The sequence below is a fragment of the Erigeron canadensis genome, chromosome 4 (genome assembly GCF_010389155.1).
Source record: "Erigeron canadensis isolate Cc75 chromosome 4, C_canadensis_v1, whole genome shotgun sequence".
NCBI classification, from domain to species: Eukaryota; Viridiplantae; Streptophyta; class Magnoliopsida; order Asterales; family Asteraceae; genus Erigeron; species Erigeron canadensis.
Window position 1 is genome coordinate 18,705,672 of NC_057764.1, and position 22,850 is coordinate 18,728,521.

The following is a 22,850-nucleotide window of genomic DNA, read 5'->3' on the forward strand; positions in this document are numbered from 1 at the left end:
GGCATTGTCGAAGGGAAAGCTCAATAAGCATGCAGAAGGCTTAGGTCTTAGATATTGCTAAGTTATATCATGTAAATTTGTGATTGGTATTTGGATAATAGGATGTTAAACAATTGTTATTTTTCAATAAATGAATTTTTATACGTGGTATAAGTGGTTTCATTTTTATAATAATTGTGTCCTATATTTGCATGTTTAAATCCATGAATATTGGTTGAATATTCTAAACGTCCATTGTCGATTAATTATATGGGAATATAATTAAAGTAAAACAATTGTGAGAGATTGGTGAAAATATTTATAGGAATATTTTGAAAATAGTGGATCATACCAAACTCACATGATATTCAAAAGGTGAATATTGGACTTACCCCACAGAACGAATTATCATTTTATGGATCGGCGTCATTAAATGAAATTCGGGAAATGGTTACTTTATTTATCCTTTAACTTGAGATACAAGTGAGCTATGCATGTGTGGATTGCATTTTTAGATGTCGTTTTATACTGTCCTGAACAAGGAAGTAATAAAGGGCTATTTTCAGAAATGTTGAGAAACAACATGGCCAGACACTTGTAGTCAATACAGGATTTGTTCCTTCAATTTGCAACTGAAGTATGATACCATTTGCGCCCTCATTAATTAATTGAAGATGTTTGTGTGGCCACACCCAAATGAACTCAAGAAGTTGCCTTGACTAATTTGGTAATCTTAATTAATTGTAAAAATGAGAAACATAATCATTAAATTATGAAATGACACTGATCCATATTTATAATTAACAAGGGTATTTGAACAAAGGGATGTTAAAGACTAAATCATTTCAAACTGGCAATTTAAGAATCTATTCTTAAATATTTTCGGGAGCACTGGCGTGTTGCTAGACACTAACCAATGTTATTGCCTTTATAATAACATGCTCAAGTGGGAGCTGTTGGAGTATGATCATTTTATTTTAAATCGCATGTCCGGAAATAATTAAGCCTACGGGGTCACACGAAATGACACGGTAACTCTATATTATTAATTGATTATATTAAAGTAATATATTAATTAGTTTGATCACGAAATGATTAATTAAACATAATTAAAGGGTTAATTGTATTTAATTAATTAAAAAGGAGGATTAAAATGTGAAATTTGGAAATCGGTGTTAGGACCCTAAAATTAAGGGAGGGGGCGGGGCGGTTTTGATTAAGGCTTTGTAAGCCCTAAAATTGGTGTTGTAACCCTACTTAATAATAATATCATTATTATTATTTTTTATTGGAGCTTTGCATAAGGTACACATCTCAATTCTATTTTTTGTTAATTAATTTGATTGCATATTTGTTTGATTCTTCCGTTGCACTTACTCGTGATTATATGTATGTTTATGTGCTCATATTCTAACACATTGTCCTAATTGTCTTTTGCTGGATCATAGGGAAGTGCCGAAATGATGGCGTCTTCTCCAACAAAAATCCATCAACTCGATTTGCAAACAAAGAATTAAAAACCGTGAGCTTTTTGTATCGTTTAGATTGGACAAATTGGTGTTTTTTTTTATGTTTAGCTGCCCTGTAACAAACTTTTCTTTCTTACATTTTGTAAATCTCTCCTGAATTGCTGAATGTTCAAAAATAAAAGAAAATATAGAGATTAGATGTAAGGCGAATTTGACTTTCATGTGACCACGACAAGACTCATAGTCTGAGAAGTCAAACGGTCCATATAAAATCATTATTGGATATTGTAGATTTGGGTATAATTGATTCTTTGACACTTGCAACTTACAACTTAGAACTACCCTTTAAGTCAACCTAAGCAATAAAGGCACTCCATACGTTACATACTGCGCCGGGTAGGCAAAGGCCACTAAAACCACCTGTTTAGAAAAAGAACCCGTTATCTAAAAGTCCACTATGGTAAAACCCGTTTTGTATTAAATCCAAACTTGAGATCTTAACTCTTAAGAAGGTTATATAAAATGGTGTAAAATATTATGGAGGCCCAAAGTAACAGAACCAGCCATTAAAAATAAAAATATAGGGTAAAACGTGAAACACCCTAGCAATTTTGGGCTTCCGTTTTAATTGCACTTTGTTTTTAAGATATTTTCTTTTTCTAATTTAATTTGAACTAGATTTAAGACTTTAAGTTGAATTCTTTTTCCGCAAATATCATATGAAAACTTAAACGTAAAATTTGGCCTAAGTTAAAATCAAGTTCATGTTTATATAGATTAAAGTCAAAAATTGGTTTTGTTAACCGTCACTATAATCTCCAACCTTTCCTCTTCTTTACACGACCAACAACAGTATTTGGTACATCAGAACCAGTAAAATCTCTCTTCTTCTTCCTCTTGTCAGTAGCAAACACCTCTAAAATCTCAAGATCCAAAGCATCCGCATTTGAAGAAGAAGGATTCGCAGAACTCAAAATCTCAGGAAGATCGTTTTGAACACCAGCAGACTCAACATTTTGAGAAGGATTATCATCAACATTGCTCCTTTGACCACCAGTAGAAGGCGCCATAGTCACCTCCTTTACACCTTTTTTCACAAGCTTTCTGAAAGTCATATCTGAAAAGCAAAAAACAGAAAACATGAACACTAAAAACCCAAATACTCAAGCAAACAAACAACAATAAGCCTAACCATCAATGTCTACACCACCAGGAAGAAAACCAAACACTTTTGCTTTATACAAAATGACGTCAAGGTACAAAACCACCCTTATAGAATTAGATCGCATATATCGAAAAAAATCATCAACAGTATACTCAGGAACAGGATTCTCATATTTCTTATGAATACACAATAAGCTTCTGCCCACAACCAGATCATAACCAGGAGGAAAAAGAGAAGACACCATGAACACAAAATCACTCTTCCAACCACGAATATCTAACCCACCCCTGCGAAAGCAACCACTCTTGGAGCGATTCCCCACTGTAACCCATTCATCAGAAGGACAAGTTTGCACAAAATGCCTAAAAAGATCAAGCGATGGCTCCCCGCCATAGGCCCTACACATAACCTCAAAGGCCACTATCCCGGACAAACCTAACGGGGTAACATTCGAGATATGCACATCAAAATAATCTAAAACCTCAAGAAGAAAAGGGATATCTTACATTCCTTCAGACATTGATTTTATTTTTATGTATAAACCGACACATCCCACCGGTGGGGTCAGAATAGTCTCACCATGAACAGGAAGCCTAAAAGATGCTATTTTACCGGGAAAATATTTCTCTACAAATTTTTCTAACTTCGACCGGATTACGGTCGATTTAGTTACTTTAATGCCAGTTTTTGACATCGCAACGATTACAAGAATGGCAAAGTTAAAAAGACACAAGCAGAAAATAACGTACCTAAAAGAGTGACCGGAAGAGGATTGCGCCAGAAACCCTATGAGCGAGAGAGAGAGAAGTTTTTTCAAGACAAGAAAAAGGGAAGAAAGTCAATTTATATATATGGTGCATGCGCTTCAGAACCGTCGATTAGGTCACCTTAAGATACATTCCCATATACCACGCTTAAATATCTTTCAAATCAATTTAAATTAGGCGTCAGGGAAATTTTTACATAAAAACCCCTCAAAAAAGAAGAAGCAGACAAGGAAAGTCCAAGGCAACGATTCTTTTGCAAAAACCCGTGCCCTTGGACTAGAGGGATTGATGGTATATCCCTCCTGTTATACGCAGAACCTGCCGCCCAAAGCATCAACAGAATGCACTGCGGTACAAAGGGATATGAGACGCTACATAAGATAAAAAGGGAAGGAGTTAATCACCCATTAATAAAGGGATTTAGTTACACCTTTACAAGCAGATAATTAAGGAAATGGTTGATAAGGATCGAAAACCTAGAAAACCCTAGGGAAAAGTCCATTTGACGCCAACCATTTCCCGCTCGAATTCTCTCCTATAAATAGGAAATCAAAAGACTTCCAAGGCATAATACAACATACACATACAATTATACATATATTATACTCATCTTGTTCGATTGGTGTAAAGAGTCTAGAACCCTACTTTCGTAGAATCGCCAACGAACAACCTCAAAACACCCATCATCCCATTTTCATCCTAACTCGGTTCGGTGTACAAACACTTGACGTTCAAGAAACGCACGAATCCAAATCTTTTTCCCGATTTTGAAAATTTTTTTGGGATGTAAACATCAACTACATGACCCTACTCCTTACACCGGTTCCATAGCATCGCCTTCGTGACATAATTTGGGAAATCAGTGATGGAAAAACAAGTACTCGCGTTTGATGCTTGGTTTTTGGAAAAATTCTAGTTTCTGGAATTACCTTTGATCACGTTCGTATTGCAACCCTTCGGATTCGCTTTGAGAGACTTGTTATTAAGATTGAGAGTTAATTGGGTTTAACGTAAGTAGAAAAGATAATTATACTCGTATATGTATTCAGAGTTAATTACACTTTTGGTTCCTGGGGATTGCTAAGGGCGCGTTTAGTTGGAGAAAATGTTTTTAAGTTTTCCATTTCTAGTTTTCTAGAAAATGAAAAGGTTTTTCATTTCTAAAAGACCTTTGAAAATTTTAAAAACGCGTTCAAAATAAAAGATGGAGTTTTCATTTTTCCATTTTAAAAAACTAGAAAACATGTTCAAATTCACTTGTTTTCTAATTTTAGGTTTATAAAAGGTTTAGAAAATAGAAAAGTGAAAACAAAAACTGAAAAAAAACAGTTTTCTAATTTTAGTGCAAAAGTTGGAAAAATGAATTTTCATTTTCTAGGAAAACTTTTCTAAAAAATTACAATTTGAACGCGTTTCCTTTTTTGCATATTTTTTTGGAAAATGAAAATTGAAAACAAGGGAATTTTCTTGAACTAAACGCACCCTAAGAGTTTCAGGTTTCATCCATAGCTTTTTGAGATTACGTTTTTGATCCTTGATTTTGAAACTCTATCAACTGTTCTGGTTCACGCCGCTATGTCATAAAGTATAATGGTCATTTTTTTTGACACGGGTAACATATTGATAAACTCTATATTTATCTCATGCATCTTTCGTTAGGTAAACTTCCCTTGATGAAAGGTCGAAGTCGCCTCCTACGTTACGTGGAAGATGTGTGAAGACCCGGACTCCCAATAAGTCTGTGGAACTACTTGTCAGAGCCCGGGTGACCCAATCTGATCTATCAAAAAGATTCTTGCTTGAGGAAGATCAAATTGATAAGTGACATGATAGGCATCAGCCTTCAGATCCAATCTCAACAACTATACGTTCCTCTGTCTCAGATTTGGGGTCTGTCTGTTGGTTTTAGTCGAACAATAGTCCATAGTTCCATACAAATCACGAGTCAACTAATGTTACTACATTTACAAAAATTATTTGAAACAAGTCTACATTGTAGAGTCAACTAAAACTGTCAGCCAAAGAAGATTAAAGACAAGCAAATACAAAAGGATTACAACCTTATTCACATTATAAAGCTGAGGTCATTGTTTTTCGCTTTATAAAATACATCATATTTATAAATTACTAAGAATTTTATTTGTTTTACAAACACAATTTTTTATGGTTTTTATAGTCAGGAATTACAAAGCATGGCCAGTAATAAATTATATAATATAGGTTGACCATTAAACTAAATCCAACAATTAAGGATATTGAAAATTTTGACCTATTGAAATAAAGGATAGATATGAAAGTTTAAGTTCTGAAGTAAAGTTCTCTAAATTTATATTTCTTTTAATGAGATGAAATATGTTTCATTATTTCGCTTTAACAGAACAAATCAATGATAATATAAATGAATAGAAAAGCTAATCTAGGTCTCAAATATACAACTCCAGCAATGATTAAATTTACTATAAAGTTCTACTTCTAAATGATATTATGAACATTGTCACCGGAAATCATAGACTCAAATACGACTTATCGCTTGGTAAACATCCCTTGCGTTAATGATGAGAAGTCGTATTCGCCTCCTAACTGAGTTGGGATGCTTACTAGTCCCATGGACGGTCTAGTTGCTCCTATAGGTTTCATGTTAGGAGAAACTCGACTTGCACCATACATACTGCAATAAAAGAAACAAGAGGGTTATTCAGAACATAAAGAAGTTACTTATGGAACATATTCGAATGCGTAAGCTATAACTTCAATGAAGAGTTATATTACCTGGAGGCTGTGTAAACACCAGGACTCCCAATAGGTCGGTGGAAACCATTTACACCATTTTGATGGTTACCCACGAGCTTAGATTGTTGCTGAGTATGAAGTGCTTGCAGTTGACTTTGATGATTGAGCTTCGGTAGTTGTTGAGTATGTACTACTTGTTGATTACCCATGAACTTCGGAGGTTGTTGCATATGTACTACTGGTTGTTGATTCTGAGGATTACCCATGAGCCGAGATTGTTGTTGACTTTGATGATTGAGCTTCAGTAGTTGTTGAGTATGTACTAGTTGATTACCCATGAACTTCGGTGGTTGTTGCATATGTACTACTGGTTGTTGATTCTGAGGATTACCCATGAGCCGAGATTGTTGTTGACTTTGATGATTGAGCTTCGGTAGTTGTTGAGTATGTACTACTTGTTGATTACCCATGAACTTCGGTGGTTGTTGCATATGTACTACTGGTTGTTGATTCTGAGGATTACCCATGAGCCGAGATTGTTGTTGACTTTGATGATCACCCATGGGCTTAGATTGTTGCTGCTTATGAATTACTAGTTGATTTTGATGACTACCAATGGACTTAGATTGTTGTTGAGTTTGAGCTACTCCTTGCTGAACTGGAAGTGGTGGCACCATAGTAGACTGTTCAGAAGTTAATATCTATAAGTTAATATGTTGTAATTAAATGGGTTGAGATTAAATTGGTTTGGACAATATGTTGACAAACCTTCTCGGAAAGTTTCATGATGTCAGCTTTTACTTGTTTACATGGTTCTTGGGTTGGAGCCGAGGTGACCCAATTTAATCCATCAAAAAGATCCTCAAATTCGTATTTTGGTTGCACATTGTTACTTGATTTCTTGGCGTTGTTGTCTTCTGACACTGGTACCATTGGAGCAAATGCTGCAATATAGTTCAGAGGAATCATATATAATCAAGATAAAGCAGAAATCCGAAGTTTAGTTTCGTGGGCTGTGAAGAGTTAAAACACCCTTTAACGTAGATAATACATATCGCACAGCCTGCAAAAGAAGCTTACTTTGGCTTCTTGCTTCTGGGAGATCAAAAAGATCAGTGGCATGATAGTCATCAACCTTCCGGTCCGGTACAATATCAGCAATTTTAGGTTCCCCTTTCTCTAATTCCGAGTCGGATTGTTTTGGTCGAACAATAATCTACACACAACAGGAGTCAACTAATATAACTAAATGGAGGAGATTATAACAAAATAAGTCAACAAAGCAAAGTCAGCTAAGTTAGTTGGCTAAAAAAGATTAGACATGGTGAAACATTCATACCTGCTGCTCATGAACTGCAGGGGGGAGAGGAGTTACTCGTTTGTTCAAATTGTGAAGATGAGGGTCTTGTTTTAGCTGAGGTAAAGGGATGACAGCCATAGTTGCAGCACTGACGGTCGGTGCAGGTTTCATTACTGAAACAAGCTCTGCTCGTATTGTAGATTGAGGTTCAGCTTTCCTCTCTCGGGAAATCCATCTCTTATCTACATATCTGATCAAAATCATTTACTACTTGGTGTGAAAAAAGTGAATCGAAAAGTGAATGATTTTTTATAGTACGACGCTTTTGTAATATATTTAGATCAGTTTTGTGATACTGTGAAAAGGGTCTATATATAGTATGAAAGATAAACATACTTTGCAGGAATGAAATTCTCAATCCCTACTCTCTTGTAGTTATGAGGCAACTCAGCTTCCCAATAGCTATTTGACTTATCATTTCCCATGTCTGCAATAAGCACAAATCATTTGTTAACAAGTTTATTCACCCATCAGCAAAGAGGTTGTCATTAGAAAAGAAAACCCTTTTTAGAAACTTTGGGGATAAAATAACTTCACTTCTTCAATCTGCAATATACTTTCTATACTTAGTGAACTTAAGCCATTGAAAAACATACAAAACTATTGTTGATGCAGAAACCCCAGGGGAACACTAGGAAAATTTGAAAATCTGTAAACATTGTACATGACTTCAATTTGCAGAAAAACCATTATAGATGTAGGCCTGTAGCAACTAGGGCAAAAATGCTAACTTTTCTAGGTATCGGATTTTTAGGGTATTTTGCAGCCAAAAAGTTCATTTTGAAAGCTGAATTCAAATAGGAGTCACTCTTATACGTAATAAAAGACGAACGCACAGAATTAAGAATAAGCAACTCACTTTGTATAAATGCAATCTGATCTGGCAGCCATGTATCAAGTGTAGCAGATCGTACCTAAACCAATATCAAAATAAAAATCAATAACGATTCAAGCAAACTTTTGCATTCAAAAGTTCTTGGTAATGGAACAGGACCTTTGATATATGTACTCCAAGACTTCTATGAACCCCAGAACACTGCATACATATAAAAATTCCGAGATTCACACTCGCCCATCTTGGACCCCTGAAATCATAATGTAAATAATTCAAATAATTTGCACACTTTGAGAATTGAATTAACAGTGAAGAAAAAACTTTTTTTTGACTGTCTCGTAATACAATGCCACGTACTTGCTTTTGCAGTCAGCACATTCCCGATTTTCTGGTAATCTAAGTAACCCCTCGAGAATCTGCAGTAAACATTGCGAAAAATGAATATTACATGGGCCAACAAGAGTCTTTTATGAGTTTATCATTGTTATTATAGAACATATTTGACTACATGATGCTCAAATGTTGCAATTATCATGAGACACAAAATGTAAAATGCTATTATTATTCCCTAACACTAAACTACTAGAGGGCAAGAATTTGAAAAGGACACAAGAACAGCCATTGTCAAAAGTCAAACAACAGACTGATTCTCCTTAAAATTAAAGTATTTATTCCTAGTATGAATTATGCTATGTTTCTATATCCTTTGTCCTACAAGATATACAACTCATAAAAGTAGGCCCAAATGCAATATATCATACTGTCATTTACCAAAACATCCTTTGCCAGCTATGTTACCAACTCATACAGCAAGTGAATACAAACACAAAAGAGAAGGTCATACAATTGTTTATTGATAGTTTGATTTACTTGATGACTTTTCTACTATTTCTTTATCAAATCACACTATCATGTAGCACATTTTCTTGTATTCTAGATACTGCCGGTTTACGAAGAAGACAAATTGAAATCGATAATTATTAAGCTTTTGCCGGGCTTTTTTCATTTTTTTGTCTATTAAAAATTTCCTACTGACTTTATAAAAAAGGTATTCCAATTGTCAACATAAGGCTTGACAAAAGAGTTACTCTTCTAGTCTTCTATTTCCATATGGCATATACAGATAGTTTACAGTTGATTTTGAACAACTACCCCTGACCATTTATAAGTCTTAACAACCTATATCTAAATTTAAAAACATAGTATTATTTACATATTATAGACACAACTATTGTCAGAATATTTTGACTATATATGAATTGGGACAACACATTATTCAGTCTTTTAAATCTTCAACCACCCTAACAAGAACCCAGCTAGTATAATCAATCATTTATGCATTATGACATGTATACCAAGTATTACTAGTTGTAATTCTATTGATTGAACGTTGACTATACTACTAATCATGTATGAATTAGGCCTACTTTCCTCATTTAGAATGTTGTTTTCTCCTTGACACATACTCCAATTTCTACCTACTATTCCAACTTCCATATAACTTGTACATCATGCATCAATAATTTATAAAATTAGGAAATGCAAAGTTTATGCCTTTTGACCTTTCGAACAACTTTAATGTACCTAATTATGTCTTAATTACAGAAAAGGACTTCCACAAAAATATACTCAACTAATATTAACACTATCACTAATACTAATAGTAATACTAATATGTAAATTGTCCATAACATCATATCTGAATCTTCGGCTTTCGGGCTGACGGTCCAGGTCCGGGTTTTGACCCAATCTCAACCCTAGTAATAACTTTTGTCACACCAACATCATACTTAACTACCTTTTTCATAATTTAAATTAAACCCATTATTTAATCATTAGAATTAATATATTTAACAAAAACTAATGAAGATGCGACTTGATGAAGAGCACGGTGTCATCTACCACACCAAGACGAACTGAAATCCCGACATGGTGGAACCAGCCACAATGGGGTTTGGTTTGACACAACACTCTTAAAATGAAATAAAAAATACACCAAAACTATATTCAAAAGTCCAAAAGTAAGGCTTAAATCAAGTCTTAATATTTTAGGGACAAACAATGAATATATGTTAATTATTAAGAACCTTATAGAAACACAAAAATAACCACATATATATATATATATATATATCCATAAAAAGAAAAACTCATATCTATCCCCACATACCTACCTAATTGAATAGTAGTAATTTAACAACAGAGTGTAATACTAATAATAAATAAAATATAAATATAAGTGGAAGGTGGTAAAATAATGTAAGTCAAAGATGTAATCATCATACATAAATAAAAATTAAATTTATCCTAATATATATTATTTAAATTATCCTAACTATTGAAAAAAAGCTACATATGTAATATGTTCAACACTCAGAAAACGTTTGAATATTATTTGCTAATAATGCTACTTTATGTACAACATCTTCTTTTCATGTTAAATTCAGGGCTTGCCCCAACAAATTGTTTAAAAACGAGGTTTCAATAAGATCTTTCGACAAAATTATAGAACAAAAAAAGATGAAAATAAAAGCATAAAGGTGAAAGTGAATAATAGAAAACAAACCTGTCGATGTTTTTCATTGAGTTGTTTGGAAACGCGTGATTTCTGATTCATGTTAAATTAAAGGAATGTTTTTCACTGTATATATATGTGAAAGAAGGGTTGATGGAAGAAATTGGCAGAGGGAATGACAGGTTTCAGAAAAAAGAAGAGAAGAGAAACCTGTTTTTGTTTGATTGAGGGGATTTTGACTTTTTTTAATATATATGTGTGTAGTACTTGTATGGAAGAAAGAGAGATTCCTTTTCTCTGTTTGATAGCTTTTTGTTTTGCTTTGGGGCTTACGTACATACGCAGGCCTTTCCAAATAAGTATACATCTATTTACATCTATAGGGGGCGGAGTGGTAATAGCTAAATTTATGATACCTCCTAAATTTTACCAATAAAATCATTAAAACTCAATTTAATTTTCAATCTTCTCAATCATATTTTCCAACCCTTTTTACTGGCCGTCGAAAGATTCTCAACCATCCCAAATTGTTTTTTTCTTTTTCTTTTTTTTTTAACTTAAATAATTTAACAATAATACATAACATTTTATTTAATATTGAAAAAACATAACATTACATTAACTAGAAAAAGAAAAATACGATGCAACATTTTTTTAAAAACTAAATAAACTACATAATACTAAATCAAATCCTCGATCGGTGGTGGTTGAGCTGCTGGGTCATCGAGGTATGCCAAATGAATAACCGCGTCACAATAATACTCGAGACCTTCCCGGCTTGTTCTTTCGGCCATACATGTATAATCATCATAGTTATCCGCCGATTCACCCGTTGAAAGTTGTTTAATTGCCGACGTGCATTTTTGTATCGGCGAGAAACTCTTTCTTCCCCTCGCGTCTACTCCATCTTGAAAATACGGGAAAGTAGCTTCAATGTCGGCAACAATCTTCAAAAACAAACGTTGGCTCATACGATAGCGATGGCGAAACCAACGCTCCCCAAACTTTGGGTTTTCGCCGAAGTAGTCGCGCATGAGTTTGCTATGCGTGGCTTCTCTCTCACGATCGATATAGGTTCGGCTTTCATGAGAGCTTCCCGAGTCTTCAAGTTCTTCTATTTCGTTGATCGCGTTTTGAAAAAAATCAAACGTACTACCGGTAGATAATTGGAGAAACGGAGGGGGAATGATAAATTCATCGGAAGAACTTGAAGACATTTTTTTGGTGAAAGGGTTTTGGGTTTGAAGAGATATATGTTTGAAGGTGAAAAGGTTTTGTTTGATTTTTGGTAGATGTATATGTATATGTAGGTAAAAATATGGAAAAGAGGGTTTTTTTTGTTTTATATGCCTAACGGGTCAAAATTTCGGTTGGACCCTACTCACCCCCACTCCCCTTTCTTTCTCTTTCCATTTATCATCAACGAAAATTATACCCGTTGACTATACCGTTCGGCCATAAATTCAGTGGTGGCGGCGGTGTACCCGGCGGTATGGGGGCATAAATTCCCCATAAACTCTACCACTCCGTCCCCCCTTAGTCCATGTACTATACTAAGTTTACGGGTGATGCTAAGTTTATGGGTGTGTTTGTTATAGGGATGGGCATGGGACTCGTAACATACCATCCTAGTACCGACAGTACCAATCCCGAAAATTGCCAAAAGTTAATACCGATCTCGGCCCCATTTGAGATGGTACCGGTACCGTACCGAGACGGGACCGGGAAATTGGTACCACATCCCAACTAGTCCTGATTAAAATGTTGACATAGACTTTAACAATCTCTATCAGGAATTTGATGTTTGTATAGATGTAGTGAAGCGATCATATTAGCATGTAATATAAGAAGTGGCGGAATCAAGTTCATGTGAATAAAAAAAATCCATGTATATTTGCTGTTTTATATAAATGAAGCATATTTACATGCTCTGTTCTCGTCTATGATCTGGATGTATATACAAGTACCCTGTATGTATATACAAGTACGGTGCTCTAAAATCATATACAATAGATATCCTGATATTCACATAGATATATTATACACAGTAGATATAATGGTTTACATATAGTCCAAATCGATCTAGTTTTTAATATGCATACCATTCATTATATGTAAAATGCTACTTAAATTGCATGTTGAGACCAAACAGGACCGTCGGGATTTACTAGGTATTTCCTGGTCCCGGTACTGATTGGTACCTATCCCGAAAACTATCAAAACTTGGTACCGGTCTCGGTCCCACTTGGGACTCGGTACCACTTTTCGGTACCGGTATCGGGACGGGATCGGTATTTGGGATTTTATGCTCATCCCTGGTTTGTTACGAATAGATTTTCCCAAGTCCGATCTCGTCTTGATACCGTTCCAATCTTGATCTCCAAAAGTGGAATCGAATGACACTTGAGACTGAGACCGGTACCCATTTTTCTTACTTTTATGGACTTGGGACCGCGGTACCGGGATTTGGTACCAGAAAATGGTTCCAAATGAGAAATGGGACCGATACCGGTACCAAGTTTTTGAAAAATTCAGGACTCGGTACCATCGATATCGGGACGGTACGGGACTTGACTGGTCCAATGTCCATCCCTAGTTATCAAGCTCCTTTAAAGCTTCTAAAAATTTGCGTAAAAACATTTTTTTTTTTTTTACCAAATTAATCATAGTTAAAAGAACAACTTAATCCTAGCTCATAATGAATGCTAGCTAATGCTTAACATATGCAAGCTGAAAATTGAAGCTTTTGAAAACGTAATTATACATAAACCATTTTAGAGGTGATCCTTAAATTGTTAAATCATTGACAAAAATATATGCATGATAATTATGCTATATATTACTTGTATATTTTGTGTATAACTAAAATCTTCTGTGCAAGGATCACTTAACTTTTTGATTTTTATATGTAACTATGTTAAATATATTCATTTTTTAAGAAAAAAGTTATAGCTAAAACTCTAAAAGCTTAATAAAAGCTCTAATTTACAAATCAAGTAAGCTCGATAATGTTGTTAACCATAAGCAAATTATTACTGTAATAATATAGGTTTACAATCATGATAACCAAGATATGATTAGTATATACTTATTAGAATTTACAACGGTTACTCGTTGATAAATATTACCCGCAATAGAGGAGAATTAATGATTGGTAATTAAGTTTGAGAAGTCAAAGTGGATGATGAGTAGGATTGGTAGTCAACTATGAGATCTTTGTGATCAAAGTGGGTGGGTTTGCCTTATTGGCAGCCGACTTGTGCCATCTATCATTGACTATAAACGTGTCACATAATTGCCACTTACTAGTTTCTACAATAATGACCATTGCATCAATATATTCATTCAAACTAGAGTGTAACCCGAATAAATGGTGGAGGCAGGGAAGGCGGTGTGATGATGTCGGCGATTAACGATGGCGGTGGTAATCGAGGTGGCGACTAGAGATGACGGTGACGGTGACGGTGACGATGACGAATAGTGTAGGTTATATATTGATGTAAAGGTAATTAATGTAAAAATAAGTATTGTAGTTATTTTATAAGTTGAAGTATAGGTTTTATAAATTATTTTATTAATAGTATTTTTGGGATATTGTGGGTGGCGTAGTGTTAAGTTAGGGATATCTTTATCTTTATATTAAATAAAGGGAGAATTGCATATATACTCAAATATATCATCTAAACTACAAATATTCCCAACCAAAATTATAAATTGCATATATACCCCATCTTAATTTTTAGTATGGACTAGACAATTATACCCTTCAAATTCTCACAAACCCAAATACATACGTACATACATAGGCTACATAGCAGATCTCTATTTATAGAATTCAATTATTCATATTATGTTCATATCTATATCATCACCACGGATCTATGTTTATCTATACATATACATTTATATTTATATGTATATATATATGTATATCATATATCATGTACGTATATATACTTTCAAATAACAAAGACATTGGTCCATCTAAATCACATATGCGTAAATCAGCACCAATATATTGATTTATACATACATTAATCTATACATTAATATATTGTTGAGGTCAAATGAAGAGATTGATGGGTTAAGTTATATAGAAAAAAGATATATGGTTTATCAAACTCAATTAAGATGAAGATGAGATTGAAAGGAATTAAATGAATTAGAATTTGATTAGATCGATTGTTGACTTCTTGTGTTTGAAAAGTTTATACTCTTAAAAGTGATGGATTTTTTATTGTAGTTACTGAATAAATAGATTTCAAAGTTCGTTTGTTTTGATTTTTGGTAGGAAAGGGTAGAATGGTCTTGAAATTAGATTTGCTTGATCAAATAGATGTAAATGGGTAATTTTGTGTATTTAAAAGAGACGGTTGGGTATATTTGTTATTTAATTTTTTTGTTGGGGATATATGTAATTTTCATGTCATATTTGGGTATATATGTAATTATCCCTTAAATAAAATAAGATTGTGATACATAACTATTTTTAAAAAATTGCTTACATGGCATTTCCAAATTTTTTTTTCAAGAATTCATTTTTTTCATTTATTTAGTTATGATGTTATAATAACTTTTTTTCTCACAGTTTTTTTCTCCTTTTTTCAAAACTCTAAAAATTCTTACATGGTATTTTACTTTTCGTCATTTATACAATTTTATTAAAGCAAATTTTTTAAAACTATAAAGACATCGTTACTATTAAAGAAAACTTTACTTGCCATTATTAGACGTGTTTATTTTAATTTATTTTTATTTAATTAATTTTTATGATCATATTTAACTAAACTTTGTTTTTTTATTGCTACGTTAAGAAGTATCTTTCACTTTTAAATAATTTAGATGTTAATATATTCTCATGTATTTTTTTACTATCGCATTACATGACATATATAAAAAATTTAGTATATCAAATTAAAATTTTCCTTTATCTTTCCGCGTAATATGCGGGTTACTAAGCTAGTTTAAATTTATTGTATAATTGTCTTTATTAAAAAAAATGGTGGTTTACTTTGTTAAATCGTACATATATTTATAGATAATCTATTTGAGTCTTAATATGTTTTTACTAGTCCTAATACCCGAATAATGTACGGTAGCTAAATAAAAAAATTCGAATATGCCTCGTAGATGATTTGTGAGTAAGAAATAAATTGTGGCTAAAGTAAACAAATGATCGAAGTTAAGTTATAATAAACAACAATAATAAAATAATATATGTTTAGTTGAAATTTTAAATTTACCTTAAATTTTTAAAATCACATCAAATCGGAACTTATAAGCATAAAGGATGACGACAAATATCCTTGTGATTTATGATCGTAAACTCCATTTTTTGAAGTTTTCATGTTATTAACTTATTATAAGTAATAAAAGTAATAGGAGTTGAAAAATTGATATAGAAAAAGAGACAATTTTGTTAATAAGAAAATGATCAATCAAATAAGGTTATAATGTGTTTTGTATCTATAAGTTAAAAGTTATATTTTAGTTTTAAGTCTAATAAGGAAAATGATTCTATATACAATTAAAAAAAACTAATTTAATAGAATAAATAAATTAAAATGACATATGTCGATCAATGATTACGCCACGTGTCATATTAGTAACATCTCAATCTTGTTTTAGGTTATTGGTAGAGTAGTCCTAGTACTCATATGATGTGCGGTAGCTATATAGATTGTATCATAAAGAAATTCGAATATGTCCCATACATGATTCATTAGTATAAAATAAATTGTGGTTAAAGTAAATCGATAATTGAATCTAAATTATAATATATTATAATATATGATAAATATAATATATGTTAGTTAGAATTTTGGATTTACCCTAAATTTTTAGAACTACATCAAAATCGGAACTTATAAGCATAGTGGATGATGGCAAATAGCCTTCAAATTTTTAAAGTTTTCATGTGAATAACTTATTATAATAACCATAAGTAATAGGAGTTAAAAATTGAGAAAGAAAAAGAGGCAATTTATTAATGAAAAAAAAAACGATCAATAAAATAAAGTTATCATGTCTTTTGTATTAATAAGCCAAGATTTAGAGTTTAATTCTAAGTTTAATAAGAAATGTGAATTTATATATAACTTAACAAAACTAATTTAACAAAATAAATAAATTAAAAGGGCACGTGTCAATAAATGATAACGCCACGTGTCGTTTCAAGAACATGTCAATCGTGTTTTAGTTTATTATTAGATAGTGTTTGAACAGGTCAGTTATATACAACTTTGTGACTCTTTTATGTGAATTTAATAGAAACAAAATAAACTAACAACAATGTTAAGGTGACAAATTTTTTACAAAATGAAGTTTACAAATACATGTGGCATGTGAGGTATTCTAATCATCAAAAAAAGAGAGATAAAAAAAACAAGATATTAGTTTGGCATCATTTCAATTCATTGATGGAAGTTATTTTAAAAAAAGCTTATGTGTAATATATTTGTAAATCTAGTAAAATAACTCTCAATGTCGTATTTTTCGGGTTTTGGGTTCCAATTCCATTTTTGACGGTGTTTGGGGAGGTTGATATGTAGACAGTCTTACCCCTACTAAAGGTAGAGAGACTACTTCCAGATTCTACCAAAGGTAGAAAAGAACTTCCAGCCTTACTGGACATGAGGATCGAACCCATGACATCTATTTCCAGAGACAAAAACTCCAATCACTGATCTAACCCAGTTGATTTTTTTAAACTAATTCAGAATACTCATAAACTAATTCCCAAATTTACATATGTTGCGTACATCTTGATAAAATATATATTATAATTTGGTTTGTGTATATGATATTGCAGCAGGTTGGTGGTACACTGGTACATCGATATAGTCTTTGATGTCAGGAGAATCTACTTGGGTTAAATTTCATTGTCCATATTTGTCGGGTAGATTATTATGGGGTTTTTGAAAATCGTATATTCCATGCCAAAGATTGAATCTTGATCTCTATCCGCATTTTCCCATATGTTGCATACATCTCTATGCAATATTTTTTTTCTAATCTATTATGTGTATATAACGCAGGCAATGTGATTGGTGTTATAGTGATAAGGTCTTTGACATTGTGATAATCCATTTGAGTTTAATTTTAATCTTTACATTTGTATGGATAATATTATTAGGGTGTTTTAGAAAGTCTTATATATGTTCCATACCAAGAGTTAAACATTGATCTCTATTCACACTGCAACTTTGGTCACATTTGTAATCAAAAAAATGTACAGAATAACCATTTATACTTTGTTTCTATTATATATATTTATTAGCTGCAAATTTCATGAATGCCAACTAGTTTCTGATGACATGAATATGGTTGCTCTTAGGACACTTCACATGTATATCCTTTGAAAATAGAGTTACAAACGATCATGAAGTGATTGAGATCAAATTTTACATTTTTATAGTTGAACTTATTTTCTTTTATAGATTTTTTTAGATTATATTTTAAATCAAATAAACTTTAATGATTAGAAGAATGACCGAGAAGGCGAGACCTACTTAAGTGGTTGAAGATATCACGTACGTTTTTTGTGGGGTTGTTATTTCATACACGATGACTTGAATACAAGATGGGGAAAAGATAAGGAAATGACTTTCTATTACAAAACTTTTAAATTAAATTAAATACCCATCCTTGTATTTGAACTCGTGATGTCAAATATCAAGAGTTGTCTTTAGGCCAACATGGCCGAAGATCTGTAAATTGTTATATACGTATTGTTACGATAAATAGTGTTTTGACATAGCAAGTAAACACTTAATGCTGTTTTTCGTGAATTTTGGGTTTAAATACATCGACGGCGTATGGGAGTTCAAGATTTAGACAGTTTAACCTCTACTTAGGTAGAGAAACGTATCTAAATCATAAATAAAGACATACAACCTTACAACCTATTTCTTCCTTTGTCTTTACAGGGGGTATTAGGTTTAAAACTTAATGGGTAAAAGAAAAAAGAAAAAAAAAAGAAAAGAAAAAGGTTTTGAAACGAACCAAACGATTAATGGAATACTCCAACTCTCGAGCATAATAACATTCACAGAAAACACACTTAGTACGCTTATGGAGTGATGATCTAATTTAATAATAACTTTCTATATATCATTGTTTACTTGTGTATATCAGAAAATTACGAAGTCTAAATGTAACAAACATAAGTATGGAATTACGACTCACAAATCGTTTTTGTACTGTCACATAATTACATTGTCGTTACCATTGGGCTAGATTAAGCTCTGCTCAAAGCCCAATGAGGATTCCAAAGCATGCTTTATCTTACCAGCTTATCAGTGTAACACAAGCCCAACAATCAGATTATCAGAAAACCCCTTTCCTTTGATCTTCTGTTATAAGTTACGAGCATAGTACCCGCGCAATGCGGCGGCGGTATCGGACACGACGGCCTAGTATTGTCGGTGACAATATTATTTCTGGTGGTGGCGGTGTCAAATCTCAAATGGTGTAGGTTGATGTAAAGATGATAGTGGAATATTTAAAAAGATAAGGGCTTAAAGTGTTAATTATTAAATTAAATGTCAAGGACAATTTTGGTAATTCAAAGATAGAAATTAGTAAAAATAAAAAAAAATATACTTTGCTTTATAAAGGAGTAGAGATAACATAAATATACCATTTTCCTAAAGACCATGGGAGGCTTATGCAATATGCATAGGACGAAGTGGACGACCACGCAAAGTCCAATTTTTATGAGGGCCCGACTTTTAAAATTTTATATACCATACATATATGTAAATTATATATATATACTCATTGGGGACCCTTATTTTGAGAACCCATTTTTTGTAAGAACTGTAAGAACTCTTAAATTTCATATTGGATCACATTTTTTTTATTGTTCATTCACATGTGAAACGTCATAAAAACATATGTTGCAGAATAAATTATATTTTAAAACCTAATATATAGTCGTTTGTCACATGTGATCAAAAAACGTGAACAAATTCATTCACAAGTTCACAAAAGCTTAAATTTGAAGGTTTCATAAAAAAGTTTCTTCTACAACATACATTTTAATATCATTTCACATGTGAATGAACAAAAAAAACATATGAACAAATATATTTTTTAAGAGTTCTCATGGTTTTTACAAAAAAAATTGTTCTCAAAATAAGGAAATTTTATACTCATTATATTGTGTATACAAGTAATATATTATCATATGTTATATAGAGTGTCGTGACATTTAATTATTAACTATAGGCATTCTGATTGGGTAATATAGGCATTACGTACACACGTATATCGGTGTTTAGGTCGCCGGATCAAATCCGCTGATTCTAGCCTAGGGCCTTTTTCTCTTGGCCCGTCCTAGGCCCAATGTTCGTTAAGGGTCGGCCCTGCTAATTTAACCACTTTGAAGTGCTCAAGCTACCCAAGCCGTATGCGTTTACGGATATATGGAGTTGTTTTTCGCCATTGAGATACCTCTAGTCGGGTTTTATTCATTATTCCATAAAAAACAAAGTACTCCAATAAACTTGACTGCAATGGTAACTTTCATTCATTTCATAAACAAAACTTAGTGTTCATATTTGTTTCAATACAGGTATACTTTGCTCATTGCGAAAGAAATTATATGGATCAACAAAAGTCTTGATTTTAACAAGCCTATTAAAATTTCCCAAGAAATATTTTTCGCCATAAACCTTTCCCTCATCGTAACTATTTGCACCATTGTGATTGATACCGATGTCAAGGTCCCGATAGTTTAGAAATGCACCTCTAGGAGAATTCGACACATATGGTGTCATGAAATCGTACAAACTTCGTATCTGATTTAAATACTCATTTTCAGTTTCCGCTCCTCCAGCTTTCCAGTTAATGGAGTATTGCATTTTCCACAAAAACCCAGCCCGATGAGGAAATGGTGTTGCGGATGCAGGGATTTCACCCATTACTCCCCCATACGGGTTCCAAACGAACCCAACTTTCCCTAACTCTAGCATCTTTTTGAATATCAAGTCCAAACCCGATTTTGGAACAGGATTTTGAAAGTAGTCCGACTTTCTTTTACCAAAACCTACTGTATCCGAGTGTCTATTTAGAAGAATTTCGGGTGTAGTCTTGTTGGCGAAATTAGCAAGAAAAAGGACAGACTCCATCCAACTCATTTCATGTATGTTATTCTCATTTACACCCAACTCTTGAAATTCTTTATTTATAACATCTATAAGTTCTTGACCATATCCAAGAAACAATGCTATAAAGCTGGCCCGAATTGTCTTTCCATATGGTTTCCTTGTTATGGGCTGAATTAGTAGCCTAATAAAAAGACGATTATCAATATTTGGGGCAATGTATTGCCATTTATCAACCAAAACCGTTGCGTTTTCTTCTAAGACCCTTTCAACACGAAAAACTGTTACTATTTTTGGTACATCAACTAATTTAAGAGTGTATGATAATATAACCCCAAAACTAGCACCACCACCACCCCGAATGGCCCAAAAAAGGTCCTCACCCATACTTTTTCGATTCAAAACATGCCCATTCGCATCAACTAACTCAGCATCTACTACATTATCAACAGACAACCCGAATTTACGCAACATGGCACCATATCCACCTCCACTTATATGCCCACCAACACCCATGGTGGGGCATACCCCTCCTGGAAACCCAAGAGTTTTACTAGCTTTCCAAATGTTATAATAAAGCTCACCCATTTGGGCCCCGGCTTGAACATAAGCTATCCGAGATCCAACATTAACTGATATGTTTCTAAAATTGAACATATCAAGAACAATAAAATTTTGCTCTATAGAGGTGTAGGAAACACCTTCGTAGTCATGGCCACCACTCCTGATCTTTATTTGCAGATTGGTGGCCATAGCACAAACAACGACGGCTTGAACATCAGCCGTCGTACTAGGAGTAGCAATGTAGATAGGTTTAGGGATTGTACTTGTGTTGAAACGACTATTTTTGATGTATTCTTGTAAGATTGGTGTATATGATGAGGATTTAGGTATATGGAGGGTAGAAGTTAATACTCCTATTTTGGCTTGTAAGCAAGATATGAAGGGCGTTTGTTGTGGATCCGAGTGAGTAATTGAGTGTAAATTGAAAAAGAAGAGAACAAGGAGATGAAAATGACTAGATGACATTGTTGTCATTTTGTTTGATGAGTAGAATGAATGAATGCATAGTATTATTCTCATTGGATGTTATATTTATGCACTACATAATGGGTGGTGTCCAAGAAGCACTCAATAACTCATTATCTTCGGAAGACAATAATACAGCAAATATGGTTAAATGGATGGTGTTAAGTGATCACCTAATCATTATATACAATGCACGTTTTTAAAGGATGTAGGACTACTTGTAGAAACTTTAAGATGTCTAACAACATATAGTAAATCATCAAACAAGATAAAATATTTTGAATGTTCATTATGTTATACTGATATTATTAAATAGGGTTTATGGCACTTGAATGTAACCACCTATGACCAAATGGTTATGTAATGTAACCACCTACTAGTGTGGTTATGTAATGTAAGATCCTTCAATATTCGGGTTATGTTATGTAACGCGTTACCTGTAGTAAAGGTAACCGGTCACCCCACCGTTGACCCGCGTTGACTTCGACACGTAGCGCGACTGACTCTTGATATTATATTTAAAAACCTAAAAAACGTATATATTCATCATTTATATATACTAAACCTAAAAAATTCCCAACCACCACCAAAATTTGGGTTTTTACCCATGATTTCGGCCAAAGTACTATCCATTTCATCAATCTGTGATTTTTTTAGCAAACCTAAACCAACCCTACTCAAAATCGACCCTTCCCCATCATATTTTTTATTGGAATTTGGCCTAGAAGTGGACGGAATTGGACTTGGGGCGGCTGAGACAGAATTAGGGTTTATGCCCAAATTTTCGGACAAAACACCCCCAAAATCATTGGCCCTCGTTTTTTCGCATGAATCAGCATTTACCCCACTCTTAATCACCCCCTCCCCTACCTTCAATTGATCAGAGTTCGAA

At 33.2% G+C, this 22,850-nt stretch overlaps 3 protein-coding genes across 4 annotated transcripts; all 3 read right to left on the reverse strand.

The window, feature by feature from the left end:
* Positions 1–5,683: 5,683 nt before the first annotated feature.
* On the reverse strand, positions 5,684–11,069 carry LOC122595657 (ADP-ribosylation factor GTPase-activating protein AGD5-like). 2 transcript variants are annotated; one of them, XM_043768071.1, is made up of 11 exons: positions 10,872–11,069; positions 8,663–8,721; positions 8,465–8,555; positions 8,330–8,384; positions 7,807–7,897; positions 7,450–7,660; positions 7,191–7,326; positions 6,879–7,054; positions 6,634–6,793; positions 6,150–6,501; positions 5,684–6,048 (listed from the first exon to the last, which is right to left on the reverse strand). In XM_043768071.1, exons 1-11 carry the CDS (start codon positions 10,920–10,922, stop codon positions 5,904–5,906), a joined length of 1,527 nt encoding a protein of 508 aa, XP_043624006.1. In that variant the 5' UTR covers positions 10,923–11,069; the 3' UTR covers positions 5,684–5,903. The 2 variants fall into 2 exon arrangements, with proteins under 2 accessions (XP_043624006.1, XP_043624005.1); XM_043768070.1 differs by having other exon boundaries at positions 6,150–6,793; positions 10,872–11,065.
* A 431-nt stretch (positions 11,070–11,500) lies between these two features.
* Positions 11,501–12,037, reverse strand: LOC122597084. The gene has a single exon (XM_043769718.1). It carries the CDS (start codon positions 12,035–12,037, stop codon positions 11,501–11,503), a length of 537 nt encoding a protein of 178 aa, XP_043625653.1.
* Positions 12,038–20,329: 8,292 nt separating this feature from the next.
* Positions 20,330–21,975, reverse strand: LOC122595964 (berberine bridge enzyme-like 21). The gene has a single exon (XM_043768451.1). It carries the CDS (start codon positions 21,965–21,967, stop codon positions 20,378–20,380), a length of 1,590 nt encoding a protein of 529 aa, XP_043624386.1. The 5' UTR covers positions 21,968–21,975; the 3' UTR covers positions 20,330–20,377.
* Between the last annotated feature and the right edge of the window lie 875 nt (positions 21,976–22,850).